Source organism: Rhinopithecus bieti, unplaced genomic scaffold, assembly GCF_001698545.2.
Source record: "Rhinopithecus bieti isolate Rb0 unplaced genomic scaffold, ASM169854v2 scaffold_8675, whole genome shotgun sequence".
Lineage (NCBI taxonomy): Eukaryota > Metazoa > Chordata > Mammalia > Primates > Cercopithecidae > Rhinopithecus > Rhinopithecus bieti.
The window spans coordinates 2,212,052-2,233,278 of record NW_016806447.1 but is presented as its reverse complement, the minus strand read 5'-3'; the positions used below and the strand labels follow the sequence as shown (position 1 = coordinate 2,233,278).

General features: G+C 39.6%; 1 protein-coding gene across 1 annotated transcript in view; it reads left to right on the top strand.

Moving 5' to 3' along the window:
* Window positions 1–21,227, top strand: part of FRAS1 (Fraser extracellular matrix complex subunit 1) — a 483,930-nt gene that overhangs the window by 188,377 nt on the left and 274,326 nt on the right. The window contains exons 7-14 of the mRNA XM_017876598.1: window positions 4,188–4,271; window positions 6,015–6,116; window positions 6,411–6,602; window positions 11,315–11,404; window positions 14,092–14,127; window positions 15,520–15,667; window positions 17,154–17,297; window positions 19,154–19,288. Of these exons, the coding sequence (XP_017732087.1) occupies window positions 4,188–4,271; window positions 6,015–6,116; window positions 6,411–6,602; window positions 11,315–11,404; window positions 14,092–14,127; window positions 15,520–15,667; window positions 17,154–17,297; window positions 19,154–19,288 (931 nt within the window). The remainder of the gene's footprint in view (window positions 1–4,187; window positions 4,272–6,014; window positions 6,117–6,410; window positions 6,603–11,314; window positions 11,405–14,091; window positions 14,128–15,519; window positions 15,668–17,153; window positions 17,298–19,153; window positions 19,289–21,227) is intronic.

Genomic DNA, 21,227 nt, shown 5'->3' with positions numbered 1-21,227 from the left:
TCTTTACTTTATAATTCAAACATCTTTCAGAATATTTCTAGGTGAGTTATCTTTTTATATATTTTTGCCTGGAATATTATGGAGCTCTTTTAGACTGTATTCCAGTTTTTGAAATGTTTTCTTCAGTGATGGCTTTGATTAATCATATCTGTTCCAGTTATTCTCACTTCTCCAGAAATATCCATGACTCTTGATTGCTCCTCTCTCTTTCCTTCTCATTATCAATCATGTTCTCTCTCATCATTTTTCACTGTGCATTTCCTCTGCATGGCAAGAGTTTCTTAAATTCCTATCTAGTATCTCTAATACTGATTTTAATTTGACAATTTTGCTTTAATTAAGTCTTCTTTTTTATTTCTGCTATCATTGGTTCATCTACTTTTTTATCCTGTTTATTTTTTATTCCTTCCTGCTTCTGTTTGATAAAGTCTGCATATTCTTTCATCTTACTGAACTTACAAAATGGCTTTTAAACATTTTCTTTTAGATCCTGTAGTAAATAGTTTTCAGAAATCTGCTGTTTCACTGAATCTTTAGAATGTTACTTCTTTGTCTTTGATGGGTTTCTGGACATGCTAGCCCAAATATAGCATCTTGGCATATTGAATATTTTGAGCAGAAGGAATTTGAGTAAATGGGAGTAGCAGGAAAATCACTTTGACTTTCCCCCTGCCTTTCTACCCTGAAGCAGGTCATGAAGCCTAGGAAGCATTTTCAGATCTTTCCCTAAAGCAGGTTTTAAGACCCTCATGTGAGAGGTGCTGTCCTTATACCGACACCTATACAAAAGGAACACCCTTATCTCTGAAGACACAGGGACACAGAGAAAAATCACCCTTTCGTTTACCTTGCAAATTTTTCCTCAGTATGTTATCAATAGATCATACTTTTTGCCCAATGGAATGACTATCCATTCTTTGTCACAGCTGCTCTAAGAAAACACTCAGGTTTAAGTGTTTCTTTGGGTCTTTATTTCCTTATGAAGGTTTCTGTGTCACATAAAACTCAAATACATTTTTATGCTTTTCTCTTGTTAATCTGCCTCAGCTATGAATTTAGGATGAGTAGAAGATATTTGTCCTTTCCTACTGATCATTCTTCAGAGTTTTCTCCCAAGTTCCCTTCTTTCTATTTCCTCATCCTTCATCAAGAAAAATCAGTCTATAGTCACTGCTTGAAAGCTGCAAGGGTAAGTGGATTTATAGCCAGATGCTAGGAAATAAGCATGCCTCCTAATCCAAGGATCTGGCAAGTTTTCACTTAGTGTAGCTACATTGACCGAGATCATTTCTTTTTCTTTCTCCACTGCCCAACCCTCTTGTGTTCTGAATACATGGAACAAAAAACTCAGATCCTCAGCCTGCACTGCTTTGAAGGCTCTTTCCATGTCTCTCTCTGACTGTAATTCTTTACACTGGGGCACTCTCCTTCCTCACTGCTTTTCATCACTCCCTCTACTTCCTCAACACACATACTTCCCACTCATGTTTTATTGTTTGACATCATGGACTCTGACTAGATGCAGAAAGAAAGATATTAAGGGAGGTGAAGGGCTAGGGCTAACTCTTTGCCTCAAACAGCAGTGGCCACACATTGGAGAAAAGAAGGCTGTATTTGGTAGATCTAAGAAGGTGGAAAGTTGGGAAGAGATGATGGTTCTTATTTTTATTTAGGCTTGCACAGCAATGGCAGGCCATAGAATGTCTTAGGGTCAGTGGGACTTCCTCCTGGCAATGGCAGGAGGTGGACTGTTCGTCTTACTCTTTGTTGGTGGGGTTTTAATGTCTTTCTGTATTGTCAATAGTATTGTGCTGGGGAGAAATTTTGTCAAGAGCTTTCAGCCATAATACACTATAAACTTCTTTATCATAAGTATTTTTATTTAAGGAATACTGGAAACCATAATTGAATGTATCTTTAGTAGTAGTCCTACCCCATGTTGTAGTGGCATTAGTAAAACGTTTTAGTACTAAATCCCTGTTTACTGAGGGCACCATATTAGACCTAGGGTTGGCAAACTTTTTCCATAAAGAACTAGATAATAAACACTTTTAACCTTGTGTGCCATACAGTTGGAACAACTACTCAACTATACCATCGTAGCACAAAACCAGCCATAGACAATATGTAAATGAATGGGCATGGCTATGTTCCAGTAAAGCTTTATTTACCAAAACAGGCAGTGGGCTGGATTTAGCCCACGGACCATTGTTTGTTGGCCCCCGTATTAGACTCTGTGGTTAGAAGGGCCTGTATATGGTGGTCAGAATGATAGAATTCAGGTGTATGGTAGCAACAAAAGTGTACATCAAAAAGCCTTTCCCATCACTGCTCCACCTCCCTACTCAGCTTCTTCTTACTTCCTCTCCAGTCCTGGCTGTAATACACCAGTCCAGATGGATCTCAGCTCTCAATCGTGTAGTTCTCTTGTTTCCTGAAAATGTTCTCTTTAATGCTTTTCCTTCCTGCTCTTGTTAGTTTATATTTTTGAAGAAAGATTCTGTTTTGGTCAATACGACGTATAATTAGATGTTGCCAATAAGATTTGGAAAGCACAATTTGCCCTATACCAACCACCGTACAGGTAATACCTCCCTCCCTGCGTATACTCATGGGGACTCTGCTACAGTTCTTGAGTCTACTCCATGCCGGTTAAGATGGATTGATGCTAACTCTATGCCTATTCAAGATTTGTGATTTTGACATTTGTTTCCTGTTTGTCTGACATTGTGTAAGGCTTAGTTCATTTGTTTATTATAATACAGTTGCTGAATAGTGTAACATCAGCTAACGTTTATTTTCTCACTGAAAGCTTATTAAACTGAAGAGGTCTGTCTGAAGTCAAGAAACGCTAAATGACTGCAGTGCAAGTTCAATTTCCACGTATTCCATTAAACAATGGTCATAATACTTTGCATATAGAAAAATAAAGAAATAAAACAACCTAAAACAGAGAAAATAGTTGTCAATTTAATTCTAGTGGTTCAGGCATTTGAAATAAATCCCAGTTAGGTAGTGATACATGAATCCAACTCATCATATAAAATGGGGTTAAAGAATTGCTGAGGTATGATTAGAGTTTTCCACAAAAAATTACAGTTCTGTGACTCCACCCTTCCCAAGTAGACTGGCCCTTCTTGTCCTTGCAGCATGAATACCAGAGTAACAATGACAATAAAATTGCATTTTCTACTCCTCATAAGAGAAAGTGAAGACAACTGTTCTAGATTTATCTTCTATATAAGATCTACCACTTCTTAGTTATTGACAGTTGGTTCGTTCTTACCCTTTCCTCTGCCTTTCATTTGTCTCCTTTCCCGACATTGAAGAAGGCTGTAGTGATAAGTCAAAGTAAGAGGCTGACTCTTTGGCATTAATGAAAATTAAAGAAAGAAAATTCTTCTTAGGGCAGCAGAGACAAATAGTCTGATATTCTGGGAGTGTTGGTTGTGGTAGAGGTGAGAATGTACGGCCAGGGCAGTTGGGAAAGGCTTCTTTGGGTATTTAATCTGTCACCCACATTTCTCTGCACTGGCTTATTCCCAGATATCTAGAGATATGAGTGATTTTTTTTCATGTGAAAGATCCCTCCAATGCACATATAAATATGTGTCCATTCATGTAAATAAATGTACACACTTATATATATGTAAAATAATAGTAAAGTAGCTTATCAAAGGAAGGATACCTTTACTTCTGAGTTTCAGGATGACTCAGCAGGAGTATCAGTGTTCTTAAATGTTGGTATGGTACTCGGAAGTCCTGCTGTCAACCAGTTACCATTACCAAGTTAGCTGTGTGACCTTGGGCAAGTTACACACCTCTCTGGTCTTTACTATTCTCGTTTGTAAAGCAAGGATAAGAGCATCTACTCACAGGGTCATGTGAAATACTTAGAACAGTGCCTGGAAGACACCAAGAACCATTATTATTGTTATTTGTGCTTTTCTTTGTTTTGAAAATAAGACAGGACTTGAGGCATATGCAAACTTCTTAAGGGCACCCTGACCTTGGAAGTGTTCATTCTTATTAGAGCCCCAGGTGACTAAGAAATGTTAAATGAGAGGCAAGTGCTGTTATAGATGCTTGGGGCGCATGATTTAGTTGGCTATGAATGAAATTTTCCTGCTGTTGTGGGTCTTATTAATATCACTTTGTGATGGATTGTTCCTGTTCTGGGTGTTAAGGATGAGACTGTAGTCCGAGTCCCTGGAAAATGTTGCCCGCAGTGCTCTGCACGATCCTGCTCTGCAGCTGGCCAAGTATATGAGGTAAGCTTTCATGCTCCCCATGTAGGTGTTTTGACAATCTGTTCTCACACATCTGCCCTCCACCCACTCCAGCCACCATAAGTCGCCACCCTCATGTCTGACTCTGCCAGGATTAGTAACTCAGTACATAAACAGTTTTTCTCTTCTCTTCATAGAAAACTTGTATGAAAAAATTATGTTGAAGGGGATTATAAATATAAAGGAATGTGCTGGCAAGCAGCACCTGGTTCATGAACCTTGGTGAACTTACTGTTCACACATCTTGAAGGGGATAAAAAGGGCTATTATTGGTTACCATCAGTTTACATTTAGCTTTGAGGCTCTGGGGGTGTCTCTCTGCTTTGGCTGGATTTTATGCATTGATATCCAGAGACAGTCTCTTCACACCCCTGCTGTCTTACACTGGGGAAAACCCAGGCAGGAGTGGTAGAAGAGAGAGGGAAGGGAGGCGAGAAGCTGTTGGTGGTAGAACCTGCAAACTCAAAAGTACTATTGGGTAGCCTGGATAACTTTGTGCCTAACACGTAGTAGGCATCAAATAAAGATGAGTTTAAAAAACTGAATGAATAGATGAATGAATGAGTGAATGTTCTGTCTTGGGAGTGCCTAACTGGTCCATAAAAAGGTTACCTTACTCAAAAGCAAAGAACACATAAAAAAAAACTCAATTACTTCCCTTACTCACCAGCCACTCTAAAAAGGACTAAATAGAAATTAGGATCATAACTCTCAGTAGAAAATCTGAAAATAAGTATTAGGGGATGGGTGCCTCAAAAATTCTAGACAGGTCACTTGAAATCTGAATGAAAATAACTAATTGGGGAGGATTTTTATATGTACTAGATCTGTGCTGCGTGACACAGTGGCCACATATGTGGCTTGCATTATATTTTTATTGGACAGGATTGTTAGACTAAGTTGTTCTTTGAAGAGACAGGCTTTATATCTGTAATGGCATTTTCAACTGCAAGGAACAGAAATCCCACAGTAAAAGTGGCTGAAATGCTAATATTAAGTATGTCATCTAACACAAAGTCTAGAGGTAGGGTGGGGCAGCTGCAGGTTTATCAATTCAGGTCTCAATGATGCCTTCAAGGATCTAAGCTCTTTTGATCTTTCCACCTGCCACCCTTAACATGTTGGCATTTGCTCTTCATCTTGTCCCCTCCCATCCCCAAGGAGACCTCCTCAGCCCCAGGTAGCTCATCCTACACAACTATTACTAAAGGTTGGTAGAAGAGAGGGGGGGATTTTGTTTCATGTGGGAGGAGAATTTTTACTTTGACCTCCCACCACTCTAGCAAATTTCCCCTGAGGTCCCCTCCGGTTGGACAGTGTCCATGCCCTAGCTGCAAGGGAAGCTGGCAAAGTGAGTATATGGCAGTGAGGGCTGGGCCTCCTGGAAAAGGCAAGAGCTAAAGAATGCCGTGGATGAGCCAGTCAACAAGGGCTTTCTACCCATCTCAGTGTCCCAAGTCTCTATGTGCCTGGCACAGAATGGGCCCTCAACACACCTGTAGAATGAATATAGGTGAATGAAAATTAATCTAAAGTCTCCTTTGGACATTTATTGACTGTCTTCATAGAAGCTATTCCTATCTAAATGTTATCATTTCTCAAGAGTACATTCAATGTAGCTCAGCTTACAAATGTAGTAAAAATTGGGTATCTTATGTGTCAGTGCTTCTATTTGATGTATGGGACGTTTGATTTTCCACGTTCTTCTTTCCTGTCTTCATGCAGCATGGTGAGCAGTGGAGTGAAAATGCCTGCACCACGTGTATATGTGACCGGGGTGAGGTCAGATGTCACAAGCAGGCCTGCCTGCCCCTGAGATGCGGAAAGGTATTTGAGTGTGTGTACCTTACTTGTCTAAGCTCTATTATGGATCATTTAAGGAATGCACTTCTTATTCCCAGGGGAATCAAAAGTTGTATAATGTTTGCAAAGTTACATAAAGATATGAGAGCTCTGCTTCCTAGGAAGAAGGGTTGAGGTGCAAGGGATCCTGCCCATCGTGGATCGGGCCAGGGAAAGAGCCGTGTAGAGCTTTGGTATTTTGGGTCCTCCTGCCTCTGTTGGCTCGGGTGTTTCACTGTCTCCTGAGAACTGCCCCTCACTTTGCTCCCTGTGTCCTAGGGTCAGAGCAGGGCTCGGCGTCATGGGCAATGCTGTGAGGAATGTATGTCTCCTGCCGGGAGCTGTTCCTATGATGGGATTGTGCGGTACCAGGATGAAATGTGGAAGGGCTCGGCCTGTGAGTTCTGCATGTGTGATCATGGCCAAGTGACCTGCCAGACTGGAGAGTGTGCCAAAGTGGAGTGTGCCCGGGTAAGAAGCAGGGGCGTTTCCATTAGGACCGTTGCAGCTCTTTCCGTTGGGATAGTAAGGGGCCCTGCCTGTTCTTTACTTCTTGGCAGCAGCAGGGATGTCCACATTGACTTCTCACATTTCACAGGACCTTCTAGCATAAAGATTCCATGGTATAAAATGAATGTCACTGTTTGTTCAGACTAGCTCGGAACAGCCCCTGGAGCTTTTAGCTCTCAGTGCATCTGGTCAAATTGGAAGCCCTGAGCCAGAGACATGAAAGGGAAGGACATGATATAGGACATTAGCCTATCAGACAGCGCAGCTGAATCTCATTGCTGATGGCGAGCCCATTTCGTCCCGGCTGTGAAACAGGGTCCACAGGTGTGCTGGTGGCCAGGCTCTTGTTGTAGGCCTCACTGACAGCATTTAGCAGAATGAGAGGGGCCGCTTCCATGGATCAGGAAAAAACGTAACATGCTTTTTGTTTTTAAGAGAGAGCAAAGGGGACCTTATAAACAATTAACTCCATTGGCCTCTGTTAACCTCTGCTGTCTGCAGAATTTCTAGAAGCTTCTAACAAAGCAGCCTCTGTTTGGACTATAGATATACTGTATATTGGAGGGAAATGACTTTTTTTTTCTCTTTGAACTTGATTTTGACCCATTACAAAACAAATTGCTTTTAAAGTTGTCTCCTTCTCCCTCACTGCTCCCTTCCGCCCCACCAATTTCCCTCTGGGCCATGGACTTGAGTAGATGAGGGAAATTAGAAATATCTGGAGCCCTGGGTGTCTGTGAAGGCATTTTTCTTTCTAGTTCTTCTCCCCTACTTCTCAGCTCCTCTTAACCCTGAGCCTAGGGAGGGACAACCTTTCAGACATGGCTGTCATTGGTAGGGTTATTTTTCAGTTTGTCTCCTACTTGTAGGTCTTGACAGAGTTGAGACATATTTAGGTAAAGAGGGACTTGCTTTTTGCAGATTCATTTCCCCCCACATACCTTTCCATTTCTTTTCTTCATGTTAGGGGAGTCAGGGTGGTTGGATGAAGATGAGAAGAAAACCTAATCAGGGCCCTTTTTTGTTCTCTCTCTCAGGCTGAGGCTAGGCTTCCCTGCCTCGGCAGTCTGCCCCAAGGATCTCATTTCATTTTCTAAGGCCTTAGTTTATGTAACATCCTAGAATTTACGAAAAATGTGGGAGAGGAGATTCTGGTAGGGTGGGTCCTTTAACCGTCTAATTTCAGTGAGATCTGAACAAAGAGTCTCAGTCACAGAAAATTGTTTAGCCTGTATCCCCAGCATTTCTGCATTTCCACGTGCCTGCCTGCTGCTGTCAGCTGTGACACCTGGCTATGGTGGCATGAGCCAGGCATTCTTGGCTATTCTTAAAGAATGTGGGGATTAGCTGCCAAAGTGGAGAGCACTTCAGTATTCCTCAAGTCACCCCCATAACACTGTCTCATCCCTTTCTAGTTACTAGTCTTTTCTTTTATGAATTGAGGAGTTCTGATGCCTCGCCTATTTCTCCAGATCTTTAACCAGCTAAATTGTTTTCTTCCATATTACTTCCATGTTTCCCAAGTTTTGTTTAAAGCCCTGAGTTCTAAACTAGAAACTCTACCAGAAGTGAAATTTTAACCGACATTGAATCTGATGAAAAATATCTCTTAGTCTTCTTTATATGCCATGTTTCTGTTGACCTTGTTAAATGAAGCCCGGATGTACTAACGTCCTAAGTCCTGCTTAGCTTGTATCACTGGTGATAAAAAGATGAATAAGGCACATTATGACCTTAAGACTTTCCAGGCTTTTTAGGAAGTCAGATATGTAAGCAAAAATTATAGCGTGGCACCAATGAAAATATGAGTTAAATATATTAGGAGCTCCCGGAGGAAATGACTATGTCTGCCAAGGGGCACAGTGGAAGTGCCCTGTTGATATTTTTATTCAGTTCTACCCCACTTTCTGTCTGCCTTCTTCTCTAAAATATCAAGGTCATTTTGATTTCTGATCTTGGATACCAAGGGTGGATTAAGTGTGAGTGCAATGCACATCAAAAAGATACAGAGAAGTTAATTTTTAAAAGAAGAGGCAAAGGTGTGCAGCTTCACTGTCGTCTTCATTATCACATTGGTTATCAACAGCAGTGTTCTGAATATCTTTGAAATCAGCATACAGTTTTTGTTGTTAAAAAAGAAGAAAATGGCCTGGTCTTTGTCTTTGCTGTATTCCACCAAATCTCTAAACATTGAAACATAAACAAATCAATGGTAGGCTAGCACAATATAATGATTTTCATATTTCTAGATTTGATGATGTCTTTGAAACTGAATTCAGGTGAAGAAGTCAAATTATCTTTTAAAGAAAAGGACCTAGCATTCACATCTGAAGCATAAAATGAAATGGGAAAAATGGAAGCTTGGAGCAAAATGCATAGGCGAGGGTAGGCACGTGGTAAATGTGAGCTGCCTTTCCCCGCTCCAGTGGAGGCAGGTTCCCTCAAAAGAGTGTTTCCTTTTCCGATGAGTAGGTTAGGCCAGTCTTAATCATTGTTCTGGTGGCTGTAGGTATGATTAGGTGGGGAAAGGATAGATTTCTGTCTGGTCTATGCAACAGAACCCTCTTTAAAAGGAAAGAGTATGTTTGTTTCCAAAAGCAATTTTCCTCAAAAGTGAAATGCTAATTGGAGTGAACTCCCCACTGCAGTGAACTGATGTGGTTTGGGGCATTCAGGCTGCTTCTATAAATAGCAAATCTGTTTGAAACTTCCCACCTCACCAAAACCGAATCCTTGTGCCCCAGGAGCAGTGCTTACTGTTACTTACAGTGGTGTTTGAAGGTCGAGAACAACCTTCCTGTTGCATAGGCCTTTCTGTTTCTATCCTTTCCCTACCTAATCATACCTACATCCACCAGTCCAAAGACTGAGATTGGACTAACTAACCTGCTCATCAGAAAAAGGAAGCACTCTTTTGAGGGAATTTACCTCCAGTGGAGCCCGGCAAAGCAGCTCACATTTATGGAGTGCCTACCCTTTTCTGTGCATTTTGCTACAGGCTTTCATTTCCCTCCCACAATTTTTTCAATACCTGCGCCCACCCCACCACCACCCCAGCCAGTTTCTTTGCCTCATTTAGGTGATAGGGAGTCACTTTTCAGTTTTGTCTGTATGTATTTTAGTGGACACTCAAGAATCTCTCATGAGTTTTGTCTTTTACAGAAGTACGCATAGTCAGTCTTGTTTCAAAACATTGTTTTAAGTGACTTCGATTACATGCGTATCAACTCTTTTATATGCTTTGAAAGCAAATTTCAGTGTTTCTGTGTTATGCCTTCACTACCAACTGATTTGTCACGTTTCTGCAAAACAATTTATATGTAAATACATCCGCTCTCTGTAGTACCCACTGCTCCCTACTGGCCTCTGATTGACATGAAATCTTGATGGACAGTAATCTATATAACTCCAAAATAATTATAATCGTTTATGTATTTTTGTGTTTCTTCTAAACGTTTAGATTTTCTCTCAGTAAAATAACACATATTCATTCTAGAAAATTTTGAAGGCTCAAGAAAAGTAGAAAAGAGACTTAAAAATCCATCTATAATGCTACCAAAGACATCCAGTGCATCCAGAGACAACCAATGCTTTCACAATATTTGTCATTAGTACAGTGTTTTTAAACAAAATATCATTGTGATTATTCTGTTTATGTAAATTTATATTATTCATTTTTCATTTAACATGGTTTCTATGCTTTTAAATATAATACAGGCCCCAAATTAAATATTAAATATTTAGAGAAACATTACCATTCTTTAGAAAGTAGATATATCTTTCGAAAGTGAAAAGTGCTTTAAAGAATACTCTTTAGACTACAGATATTATATGTTAGTGTAGAATACTAACATATAGATCAGATATTAGTGTATACGCATGAAAAATTGGAAACAGAGATTGTGTTTTTAACATCAGATTTCCTGGGAGATGGGACTTCAGTGGAATTACACTTTCTAAATTATAGAATTGCAAATTATTTACATTTTTACAGCAAACATTTATTTTGTAAAAAAAATAAAAATTTTAAAATTATCGATACTGGGAAATGAAAATGATAAGACGTGGAAAGTTAAATATCCGCAAATATGGCAGGGTAGATAAATTAAGATTATTCCTCTTATAATTTTAAGAATAGTTTTGATATGAGTTGACTAGCAGTAAGAGTTTCAGAATATTGAGTAAAGTTTAGTTTTCTACTCCTTAATTTATGCCCAAGATTACATCTGTGCATAAAGGGATGCATCTGATTTTGTATTCAGGGAAAAGTGGTGGTTTGATTTGAGCACTGTTAATGAAACTAAAGTCACAAATTGTATGTTTAAGGTACTGTGATCCTTTTCTGAAACTCATAACTTTCCTAGACTATAACATTAACCTTGGTCATCCTTCTTATTCATGTGAGCTCCTGGTCACGGGTAGAAAATTATGGAGGGATCAGAGCATTAGTATTCACCATAACAGGAAAGAAAAAGCACAGGGAGGAGTGTGCTGTGTGGACTAGACTTCCCATAGGAAGACAGCACACAGGGAGATGAAACAGGGAGAGGGCCAGAGCCAACTGTGTGCCAGGGTTTCTCATTTCAGTCAGGGAACCCAACTGCTTCGCAATTTAGCCTTGCTACCTGGAGATGTTAATTTGATATGTGCCACTGCAACCCTTATTTCTACAGGGTGAAGAATTAATTCACTTAGATGGAAAATGTTGTCCTGAATGCATTTCAAGGAATGGTTATTGTGTTTATGAAGGAAACGGAAAATTCGTGAGTATCAGGCTAATAACCAAAGATGATTTAAAATTAATTCAAAATTAATCTAATGAGGGGACATTACCTTCTCGTTTCTTTTACCCATTCCTTTGTTCAACAAATGTTATTGTGCACCTACTATGCACCAGGCTCTGGGGACATAGAAGGGAATACAACAGGCAGAGTTCCTGCTCTCTTGGTGGGGCATACTTTGTAGTATAGGGACACAGAAAACACACACACACACCCCCCACACATACTACACGTCAGGTGCTGAGGAGCACTACGTAGAAGAATAAAGCAGTGCAAGTGGGCCAGACAGTAGCTGCGCAGGACGGTGGGATGTAGGGGGTGTGGTCCCTTACATAAAATGGCGAGGAGGTTTCTCTTACAGAAAAGTTTGAGCAGAGCCTGAAGGGAGGGAGCCGGGTAGATGTCTAGGAGGAAACATACCAGGAATAGGGATCAGGAAATGCAAAGGCACTGAGATACAAGTGTGTTTGGCATGTTCAAGAATTTGGAGTCTGGTGGGAACTTAGTGAATGAGGGAGAAAGGCATTGGCCGTGAGGTCTAGTAAGTAGCCTGGAGGCCACAGTTCTTTACCCTGAGGCAGATGGGAGCTGTTGGGGAGTTTTGAGCAGAAGAGTGCTGGGCTCTCACTTAACTCATGAAAGGACCACTTTGGCTGCTGCATGGGTGAGTGACAGAAGGAAATGAAACTGGAGGTAGGTGATCTGGTTAGTGGGGTTTTGTAATGGTCTAGGCAAAGGGCAATGGTGGCTTGGCCTAGGCAAGAAGTGGTACATTTGGTAAAAAGTGACCAGGCTCTAGATTTATTTTGCAGGTAGCAGTGACAAGATTTTGGTTGATTACACATGGGGTAAAACTCTATTTACTATGGTTTTATTTTGCCCTCTGTCTGCACTTTTCTATTACCCAAAGGAAATATATTTATCTTAATCTTTTCAAATTTTCTGAATTTATGTAGCCCATATTTTTCATGTTGGGTATTGGAATGTTGATAAATTCATTATGTTTTTTAAAATATGCCAGTTGGTCATAAAAACAACTGCTTCTTTGACCGGTCAGAATAGGATTACAGTAGTACCCACTTATCACAGAATATGTGCCAAGGTCCCCAGTGGATGCTTGAAACTGTCAGTAGTACTGATCCTGACTGGTGTCAATTGAAACACATTTCTGTTCATGTTTTCCACTGACACAGTTAATGCCTTTTCCATCTTAACTAACCACTTATCACATACTATGGCCGTAACTTTTGCAGTTTGAGCTGCAACAGCAAAACTAGCACAAATTTGTTTTTACTTCTTCACAATTTCATAGATAGATTTATTCTTACTTTAGACCTTAGCAACCTCAGCATAAATTTTTTTCTTTCCTTATTAAGTCAAGAACTTTCATCTCTTCACTTAAAGGAAGCACTTTGCAGCTTCTCTTTGGCATATCCAAGTTGCCAGCATCACTACTCTTGGACTTTGGGGCATTATTAAGTAAAATAAGAGTTACTTGAATGTAAGCACTGTGATACTGAGATAGTGGCTGTGATAACCAAGATGGCTCCTGAGTAACGGGCGGTGGCATCTACAGCGTGGATATGCTGGACAAAGGAAGGACTTAGGTCCCAGGCAAGATGGAGCCAGACAACTTGAGATTTTCATCATACTACTTAGAATGACATGCAATTCAAATCTGATGAATTTTATATTTCTTGAATTTTCCATTTAGTATTTTCCCACCATAGTTGACCGGGGTTAACTGAAACTGCAGGAAGTGAAACCATGAATAAGGGGGAACTACTGTCTACAAATTAGGAAGAACGACTTTGACTGGTGAACTGATTCCTCCACACTTTTTTTTCTTTTCTTTTTTTTTTTTTGATTTGGGTAAATTACATCCATCAACCTTCCGGTGTTTCTGTACATTCTGGGGAGGCAGTATTGTATAGTGTTAACAGCGCAGGCTGTAGGTTCAAATCTCTACTTTGCTGTGTACTGTGATCTTCGGCAAATTACTGAATCCTCAGTGGAAACTAGAGATAACAATAGTACTTACCTCATGGGGCTGTAGAGATGTTGTGTGTGAAGCACTTAGAACAGTGCTGTCTTGGCACGATTTTTAAAAAGCTGAAAACATTGGCGTATTATTATTTTGCTGTTGGCATTGTTTCCTAGTGATAGATCACACTTTAGTCATTCTCATTTCTTAAGAATTTAGGAGGTTTTAAAGCCTCCCTACAAATGTTGAATTTATATTTGCTCAATCATAGTATCCATTTTCCTACTCATTTTTGGAGATAAATTAAACTCAGTGAAAGTAAAGAAAACTAAGTTATTTTAAATAAGTACAAATCTCCATCATGCTCTGGCACCATGCAAAATTCAAGAATTGGCCCTTGCAAGTTCAGGTTCCTTGACCATAAAGTCCTTAGTATTGAGGGGAATTGAAACCAAGTACTCAGGCACAAAGTGAGAATTCAGAAGTATTTCCTAGGCATGTGGTTTTCATCTCAGATTAGTATGCTTTTCTTGTTTTTGATAAGATAGATTTCATCTCTATTCATAACCAATAAATAAAGTTGCATGTTACTTGGGAAAAATGGATAACTCCTAATGAAAAAATAAATAGATCAGCCTAATGGTGTTTTTAGTGGCATAATAAAGACATTTCTCTTTGTTCCTAGATGTCCTCAAATGCTAGTGAAGTTAAACATATTCCAGTAAGTATAGCTTTTTAACTTGTACATAGATCATTATAATATTGTTTTATGTAATGATCTGCATGAAATATCATGGGGAAAACCTAGTACCTTAGTATTTTTAACAGTCACATTTGATGCACTATGACCAGAAATTAAGGGTCTTAATGATAATTCAGACTTTGATGCATTGAACTTTTGCTCTTTTCTTTAGCCAATTGTTTTATGCAGTTGATAATGAATGCTTCTCTAACCACAAGCTCCTACATAGATTCTTTCCCTTGCTTGTGATATTTTTCTCTCCCTGATTTTTTTCTGGCCTAGAAAACTCAGTTTAACCATCAGTAGAGTTTTATGTCCTGCAAAGTGCTGAAGAAAGAGCTTCTTGGGTTTGCAAGCATTCGTTCCCCAAACAATCCCGAATTTGTTCTCTCCAGATTATCTACAGGACAGTGTTATATGGTTTCTTTTAAAGGGAGAATGCAAGCATTTAACACAGCAATCTTACAATAAGGGGTCTGATCTCGAGGACGAGTCTGCTTTCAAATGGAAGAAAAGCACTTCTGCCTTCTCAAGATAGTATTGCTCAGTTTTGTAACATTTAATGTTCATTTTGCTAAATACCATCACATTAATTGTTTGATATGTTCAATGTCTGCTGACTTAATAAGCATTTTATAAAATTGTTAGTTTAAAATCTGCTCTCCTGTTTTCTCCTGTTTCACCTCCCTCATCACCCCCATACCTTCTGGTAAGAACCTCTGTCTCTTTCCTGTAAGCAAAAATGAATTGTTCTTCACAATTCAATTTGGAATCTCTGCCGACTACTAATGTTTATTTTCATAATTTGCTTGGATGAAAAGATTATTTTACTGTGTGAAAGCTTAGGGCACATCTACAGCCCATTAAAAGTAGGCCTGCAAAAGTTTTAATTTTTAGAATATAATGACTCAATTGTTAACTCTTACTGTGGTAACCATAAGGAAATTCAGGTTTTTAACTAAGTGTCCCACTGTTATTTTAGAGATTGTATTTAACTCAGCTGCTAATCACTAGGTATGTTGTAATCTCCTTTGATGTTTTTGGTGAAAGAGGTTGAGAAACAAGTTTTAAATGCCTTTTACATATTCTGTTAGTCCTAGAATACTTTCACAGCTTGTCTCTGAGTGTGCCTAAAATATTTCGGCTGGTGCTCTACATTGAAATAAACCCATTATGAACAAAGAAAGATAAATTCTGTCTTTTTAAATTTAGGACTCTTTTGCTATTGTTCTATTTCAGAGTTAGATTTGGCAGAGTACTGATTAGCTGCCTTCACTTTGTCCTTATGGAAATTGTAAGTTCTTCAGCAGCAAACTCTCTTCTGAATTACTGTACCCTGATAACAATGCTGTTCTTCACTTTTTTAAATAGGAGGGAGAGAAGTGGGAAGATGGCCCTTGCAAGGTGTGTGAGTGCCGAGGGGCTCAGGTAACTTGCTATAAGCCCTCTTGCCCACCATGTCCAGTGGGCACACTGGCCTTAGAGGTGAAGGGACGGTGCTGTCCAGACTGCACATCAGGTGGGTCCATGTCTCCTCTGTTTCTACTGAGATAGTTTTACTGCCAAAAAGCTCAGAGATCCGCTTCCCTAAATCCTTGCTTCTTTTTTTTTAGTTAACCAATGGGTTTGTGTGTTTCTCCATAATTTTTCTAACAAATGATGCTAATTAATCTTTGTCCATGTAATTGCCAAACTCGACAGATTATGAGCATGTGACCTTGGGCAAGTCATTGACCCTCTTTAAACCTCAATTTTCTTGTTGATAAAATATGCCTTATGTATCTTGCAAAATTATTGTGAAAATCAAACAACATGTTTGAAGACTTGTAAAGGTAAATCTGTCTTCTGTTGTTCAAAATATAAGAATAATTTCTCAAAGTTTATTATGGGTGTTCTTTGTTCTTAAGGTGAGCTATTAAACAGATGGTTTCTTTGGGAGTTGTCAAATGGGTCTTTAAAGTTTACAGACTCATTAATTTTTTCCAAAAGATAATTTCGTCTACTTGTTCTGCAATTCTGCTTTCAAATCACCTGGGTTGAATTAGTTCCAGTTAATAATTGTTGGCAGGCACTGGAGTTGCTCTGGTTGAGTAGTAATTTGCCTATAAGCTTAGTCTCTTTCAGAGAAGTGGCATTTTCTTCCATTCATATTTCATAATTAATTGTTTTCATTCACAGGCCATAATTTTCATATTGGCAGTTGCTCTTGTTGCACTCAACTTATTTTGGCTAATCGCAGTGTTTTTCTGAAGAGTTTATCAAGGAAAAAGCAAAGCAGCTTTATGGCTTAATTATGTTACCTTCACCAAAGGGCTCTCTGGGCTTTCCGAAACAAACATTTAGCATATTATTATGCACTATATATACCGAAAATCAGGTCCTTGGCAACTTCAAAACCTGAAAAAAGAAGTCCCTTGCTGATAATTACCACTAAATTCAGTGATAACCCTAATTACTGAAAATGAGATTTGAAATTTTGGAGAAAAGAAGAAAATGAGCTGCATTTTCTTAGATAAAATCACTATTTTAAACATTGTAGGTTTTATGTCTGAAGTGTTTGTACATGTCAAAGCTTAAGAAGAACATCGGAGGTATCACAAATTATTGAATCTGTTTAAATCATACATTATGGAAGTAGTCATTCCTGTTTCTTGAAGTATTCCAGCAGGTAGAGGCTGTTCTTCTAGTATCTTCATGTTGGGACTATGGGAGACAGTGATGAATTTCAGACAAGGAAAACTTCCTTGCAATCTCGCATTGAAATGCTTATTTTTTTTTTTTTTTTTTTTTTTTGTTTTTTTCAGAGTTTTTTTCATTACAAATTCCCCTTTTTTTTTTTTTTCTTTTTTGGCTATTTAGGAGGCTTTTCATATCTAAGTCCCACAGTTTTCTGTTTTTCATGTTCTACGTAATGCTGCATACCTTGTAGATTCTTTTCTGAAGAATGTAAGAGAAATAATAGATGGAGTTCACTGAGTTCTCCCCTTCTTTGTGCTTGATTTCAGTTCATTGCCATCCAGATTGTTTGACATGCTCTCACTCTCCAGACCACTGTGACCTCTGCCAAGATCCTACCAAGTTACTGCAGAATGGACGGTGTGTGCACAGCTGTGGTCTGGGTTTTTACCAAGCTGGCAGTCTCTGTTTAGGTATGGCTCTGAGTGGACAGCCCAGAGGTGGTGGTGTGTGGGAGGCAGACTCATCAAAGATTGTGATTCTTAAACTGAGGCTGAATATTGTCAAGGAAGGGGTCATGCATGGAGCATGTTTTTGAGATGCACAATGTCTAAAAACCTCTAGAAGGTGGTAATGTCATCTATAGGTTACCTGCCCTCTCTACCTGCAGGTCTCTTTTTCTGCCATTTTATAGGTATTTTGGTGCTTATTGGAAGACAGGTGATGTAGAGGTTGTTAGGTAGTCATAGTTGAATTTTTTTTATTTTTGAAGATTTTCAAGGATAGTAATATCATCAGGATAGCTGGGCTCATTTCTTAAAGCACTCAATTAATCCAGGATAGAAACCTAGAATTGACATAGACCTTCAAGATCATTTACTACAGCTTTCTAATTTTGCAAATGGGGAACTTGTGGGTCAGAGAAATTAACCAACTTGCTCAATATCAGATAGTTAGTAATAGAGCTTATCTCTTGTGGGCTACCAGAGGATCCAAAATGGATTTATGTGCATTTCTGGATGCTAATTCTGAGAAGGAGACCTTACTTGGGAGACTTGACTTGGTTGATGTCAGATCTTAGTTACTATTCCCTTATTTCTGACTTGTGACGTTAATTATCCATTTAAGAGTGTGTAATTAGCCAGGTGTGGTGGCGCATGCCTGTAGTCCCAGCTACTTGGGAGGCTGAGGCAGGAGAATCTCTTGAACCCAGGAGGTGGAGGTTGCAGTGAGCCAAGATTGCACCATTGCACTCCAGCCTGGGCAACAGAGTGAGACTCCGTCTCAAAAGAAAAGAAAAAAAAAAGTGTGTAGGTTCATACCTGACTGTAAATATTTAACCTCACTCTGCTTCCATATTCTTTATTATTATTATTATTATTTGAGATGGAGTCTCACTCTGTCACCCAGGCTGGAGTGCAGTGGCATGATCTCAGCTTACGGCAACCTCCACCTCCCAGGTTCAAGTGATTCTCCCTGCCTCAGCCTCCTGAGTAGCTGGGATTACAGGCATCTGCTACCACGCCCAGCTAATTTTTGTATTTTTAGTATAGACAGGATTTTGCCATGTTGGCCAGGCTGGTCTCAAACTCCTGGACTCAAGTGATCCACCCACCTGTGTCTCCCAAAGTGCTGGGATTACAGGTGTGAGCCACTGCACCTGGTATCTTCCACTTTCTTATCTATAAAGTGAGGGTAATTCCAGTACCTTCCTCAGAGAGTGGTTATAAGGACCAGGTGTTTTAATACATGTTAAGTGCCTAGACTGATATCTAGGATACAGCCAAGGATTAACAAGAGTTAGCTGCTTTTATTATTTTTGTAATTATTCACTCCTCCATACTTTCTTTCCTAATTCATATAATCTTCAACCTTTTTGAAAGTTACTTATATCTCTTTCATATAGTATTGGTGGAAAGGGGGCAAGAGATCTTGTTAAAAGGTTGAGTGACAAAGATATCGGGGGCTACTGGATAAGAGGAAAAGAACACAGGCTCCTGAGCCAAACTGCCTGGTTTCAAATGCCAGCATGTGACCATGGGCAAGTTGTTTAATCTCCCTGAGTCTGTTCCTACTCTGTAAAGTTGGGATTAATAATATCTACCTCCTAGGGTTGTTGTGAGAATTAAATGAATTCATATATGTAAAGCACTCAAACAGTGGCTGACATGCGTGCTATACAGATGATGGCTGTTAAAATTATTTGTCTGCATTTTCTGTTTGGGACCTGAAGTCTCAAGATTGGGCTGTGTAAGCACTGGCATGGAGGTGGTGTCTTTCAGCTAATCAAATGATCCCTTTCTCTTTCTTCAACATTATCTGGAATCAGCCTGCCAGCCCCAGTGCTCCACGTGTACCAGTGGGCTGGAGTGCTCATCCTGCCAGCCTCCCCTGCTGATGCGACACGGGCAGTGTGTGTCTACCTGTGGGGACGGCTTCTACCAAGATCACCATTCCTGTGCAGGTAATCTCTGGCTGGGCCACAGCAGGGCCAGCTACCAAGACAGCTCCCCAACCCTGACCCCACCAAGTGATCTGGGGCCACCAGGAGCTGTAAGCACTTTTTCCAATAAAAGAAGAAACTCTGAACAAGAAGAACTTCTGCTGGGATGAGGAGAACAGTGTATTAGAGAAATGACACATGTTGAGATGTTGTTTTAATAATCTTATTAGGTTATTAGATTCTTATCAATATGATTTAGTGGACTTATATGCCTACTTTTATTTTATATTTTTAACTGAGATCTAGTTGAAATTCTTAATATCATAATAGTCTCTTGAGGTAAGAGTAGTCATAATATAACTTAATTGGTTTGTTTATACTTGGCCATTTTTTCAATAGAGATTATAATTATAAGTTTAAAGAGCAAATGTATAAATAATTTTTTAAATGCAGAAATGGAAGATGGGGGTTGTATTAGTCTGTTTTCACATTGCCATGTAGAACTACCTGAGACTGGATAATTTGTGAAGAAAAGAGGGTTCATTGACTCACAGTTCTGCATGACTGGAGAGGCCTCCGGAAACTTATAATCATGGCAGAAGGCAAAGGGGAAGCAAGACACGTCTTACACGGTGTCAGGAGAGAGAGAATGAAGGGGGAAGTGCCACTTTTAAACCATCAGATCTCATGAGAACTCACTCACTATCACGAGAACAGCATGGGGGAAACTGCCCCATGATCCCATCACCTCCCACCAGGTCCCTCCCTCAACACGTGGGGATTACAATTTGACATAAGATTTGAGTCAGGACACAGAGCCAAACCATATCAGGGTTAATGGTGAAAACAAAGACAAGGGGCAGAGATATGAGTTTGTCTTCAGGAGAACAGATAATTAGATGTGCCCAGAAACTAAGGCAGGGTATGTGGTGGCAGGGAAATCTGAAAAGGCAGATGGACCAGGGGAAGGTCTTGGATGTCATGCAAGGGAGCTGTGATAGCTACTGTCTGCAGCTAAACATAAGGGTGGATCAGTGATGAGAATCAGAAGGTGGGCTAATTTGAGGGGCAGCTGATATACTCCTCTCTTTCACACCCTTGGTTAGATTTTCAGGAAAATCATTTGCAGGTAAATGATTGAGGTTAAAAAGGCTAAGTTCATGGTATTAATCAGATGTGCAGGCTAAATGAGCACTTGGGCCATGTGCAGGTCCTATGTGGAGGAGGCTGATGGTCCTCTCCATTCCAGTTCATGGTCAGAAGCAGAACTCATGGGGTTGTGGAAACCATGTTGAAAGGAAACACTAATACTGTTTATGCCACAGTGATATGAGTGTAGCAGGGCCTCTTTTGTGATCAGTCATGTTATAGAGTATGGAAGGCAGAATAGCTTCTGAGTTTGACTTGAAGGCTCTTTGATGTCTATAAGAATATCTCCTACATGTCTATATCCTCAGCATCAAGGGCTACACAGAGTTCTCAGCATTGTTAAACAAGTGTATGATGAATGAATGAATGAGAATACTACCACTTGGTGGTCCTTCAAAGACCAATGTTTCAATAGAAGTCTCAGCCATAAAAGAGAAAAGAACCCTTAGTGTTTATAGCTTATCATGTTCAGTTTACCTGTAACTTTAACACAGGTTAAAAGTGGGCACATGCAGATACCTTTATAAGTGTCTATTGGTTGGGCAATTTAGGTAAACTGCTGAAATTTTAATTTGATGAAATTACTGAATGTCTTTACTCCTTTCTTTTATCCCATCAAAGAGATCTCCTGCTAGCACTCATGACAGATTTGCCTGTAAAAGGGAATTAATTTCCCCTAGATTTTACTCCTTCCTCTGTGCCACCTCCATCCCCTGAAATATGCACATACCACATACATATGACTTTTTTGGCGGGGAGGGCACTTTCCTTTCTTCCACGCTCATTGTTTTTTTTTTTTTTTTTTTTTTTT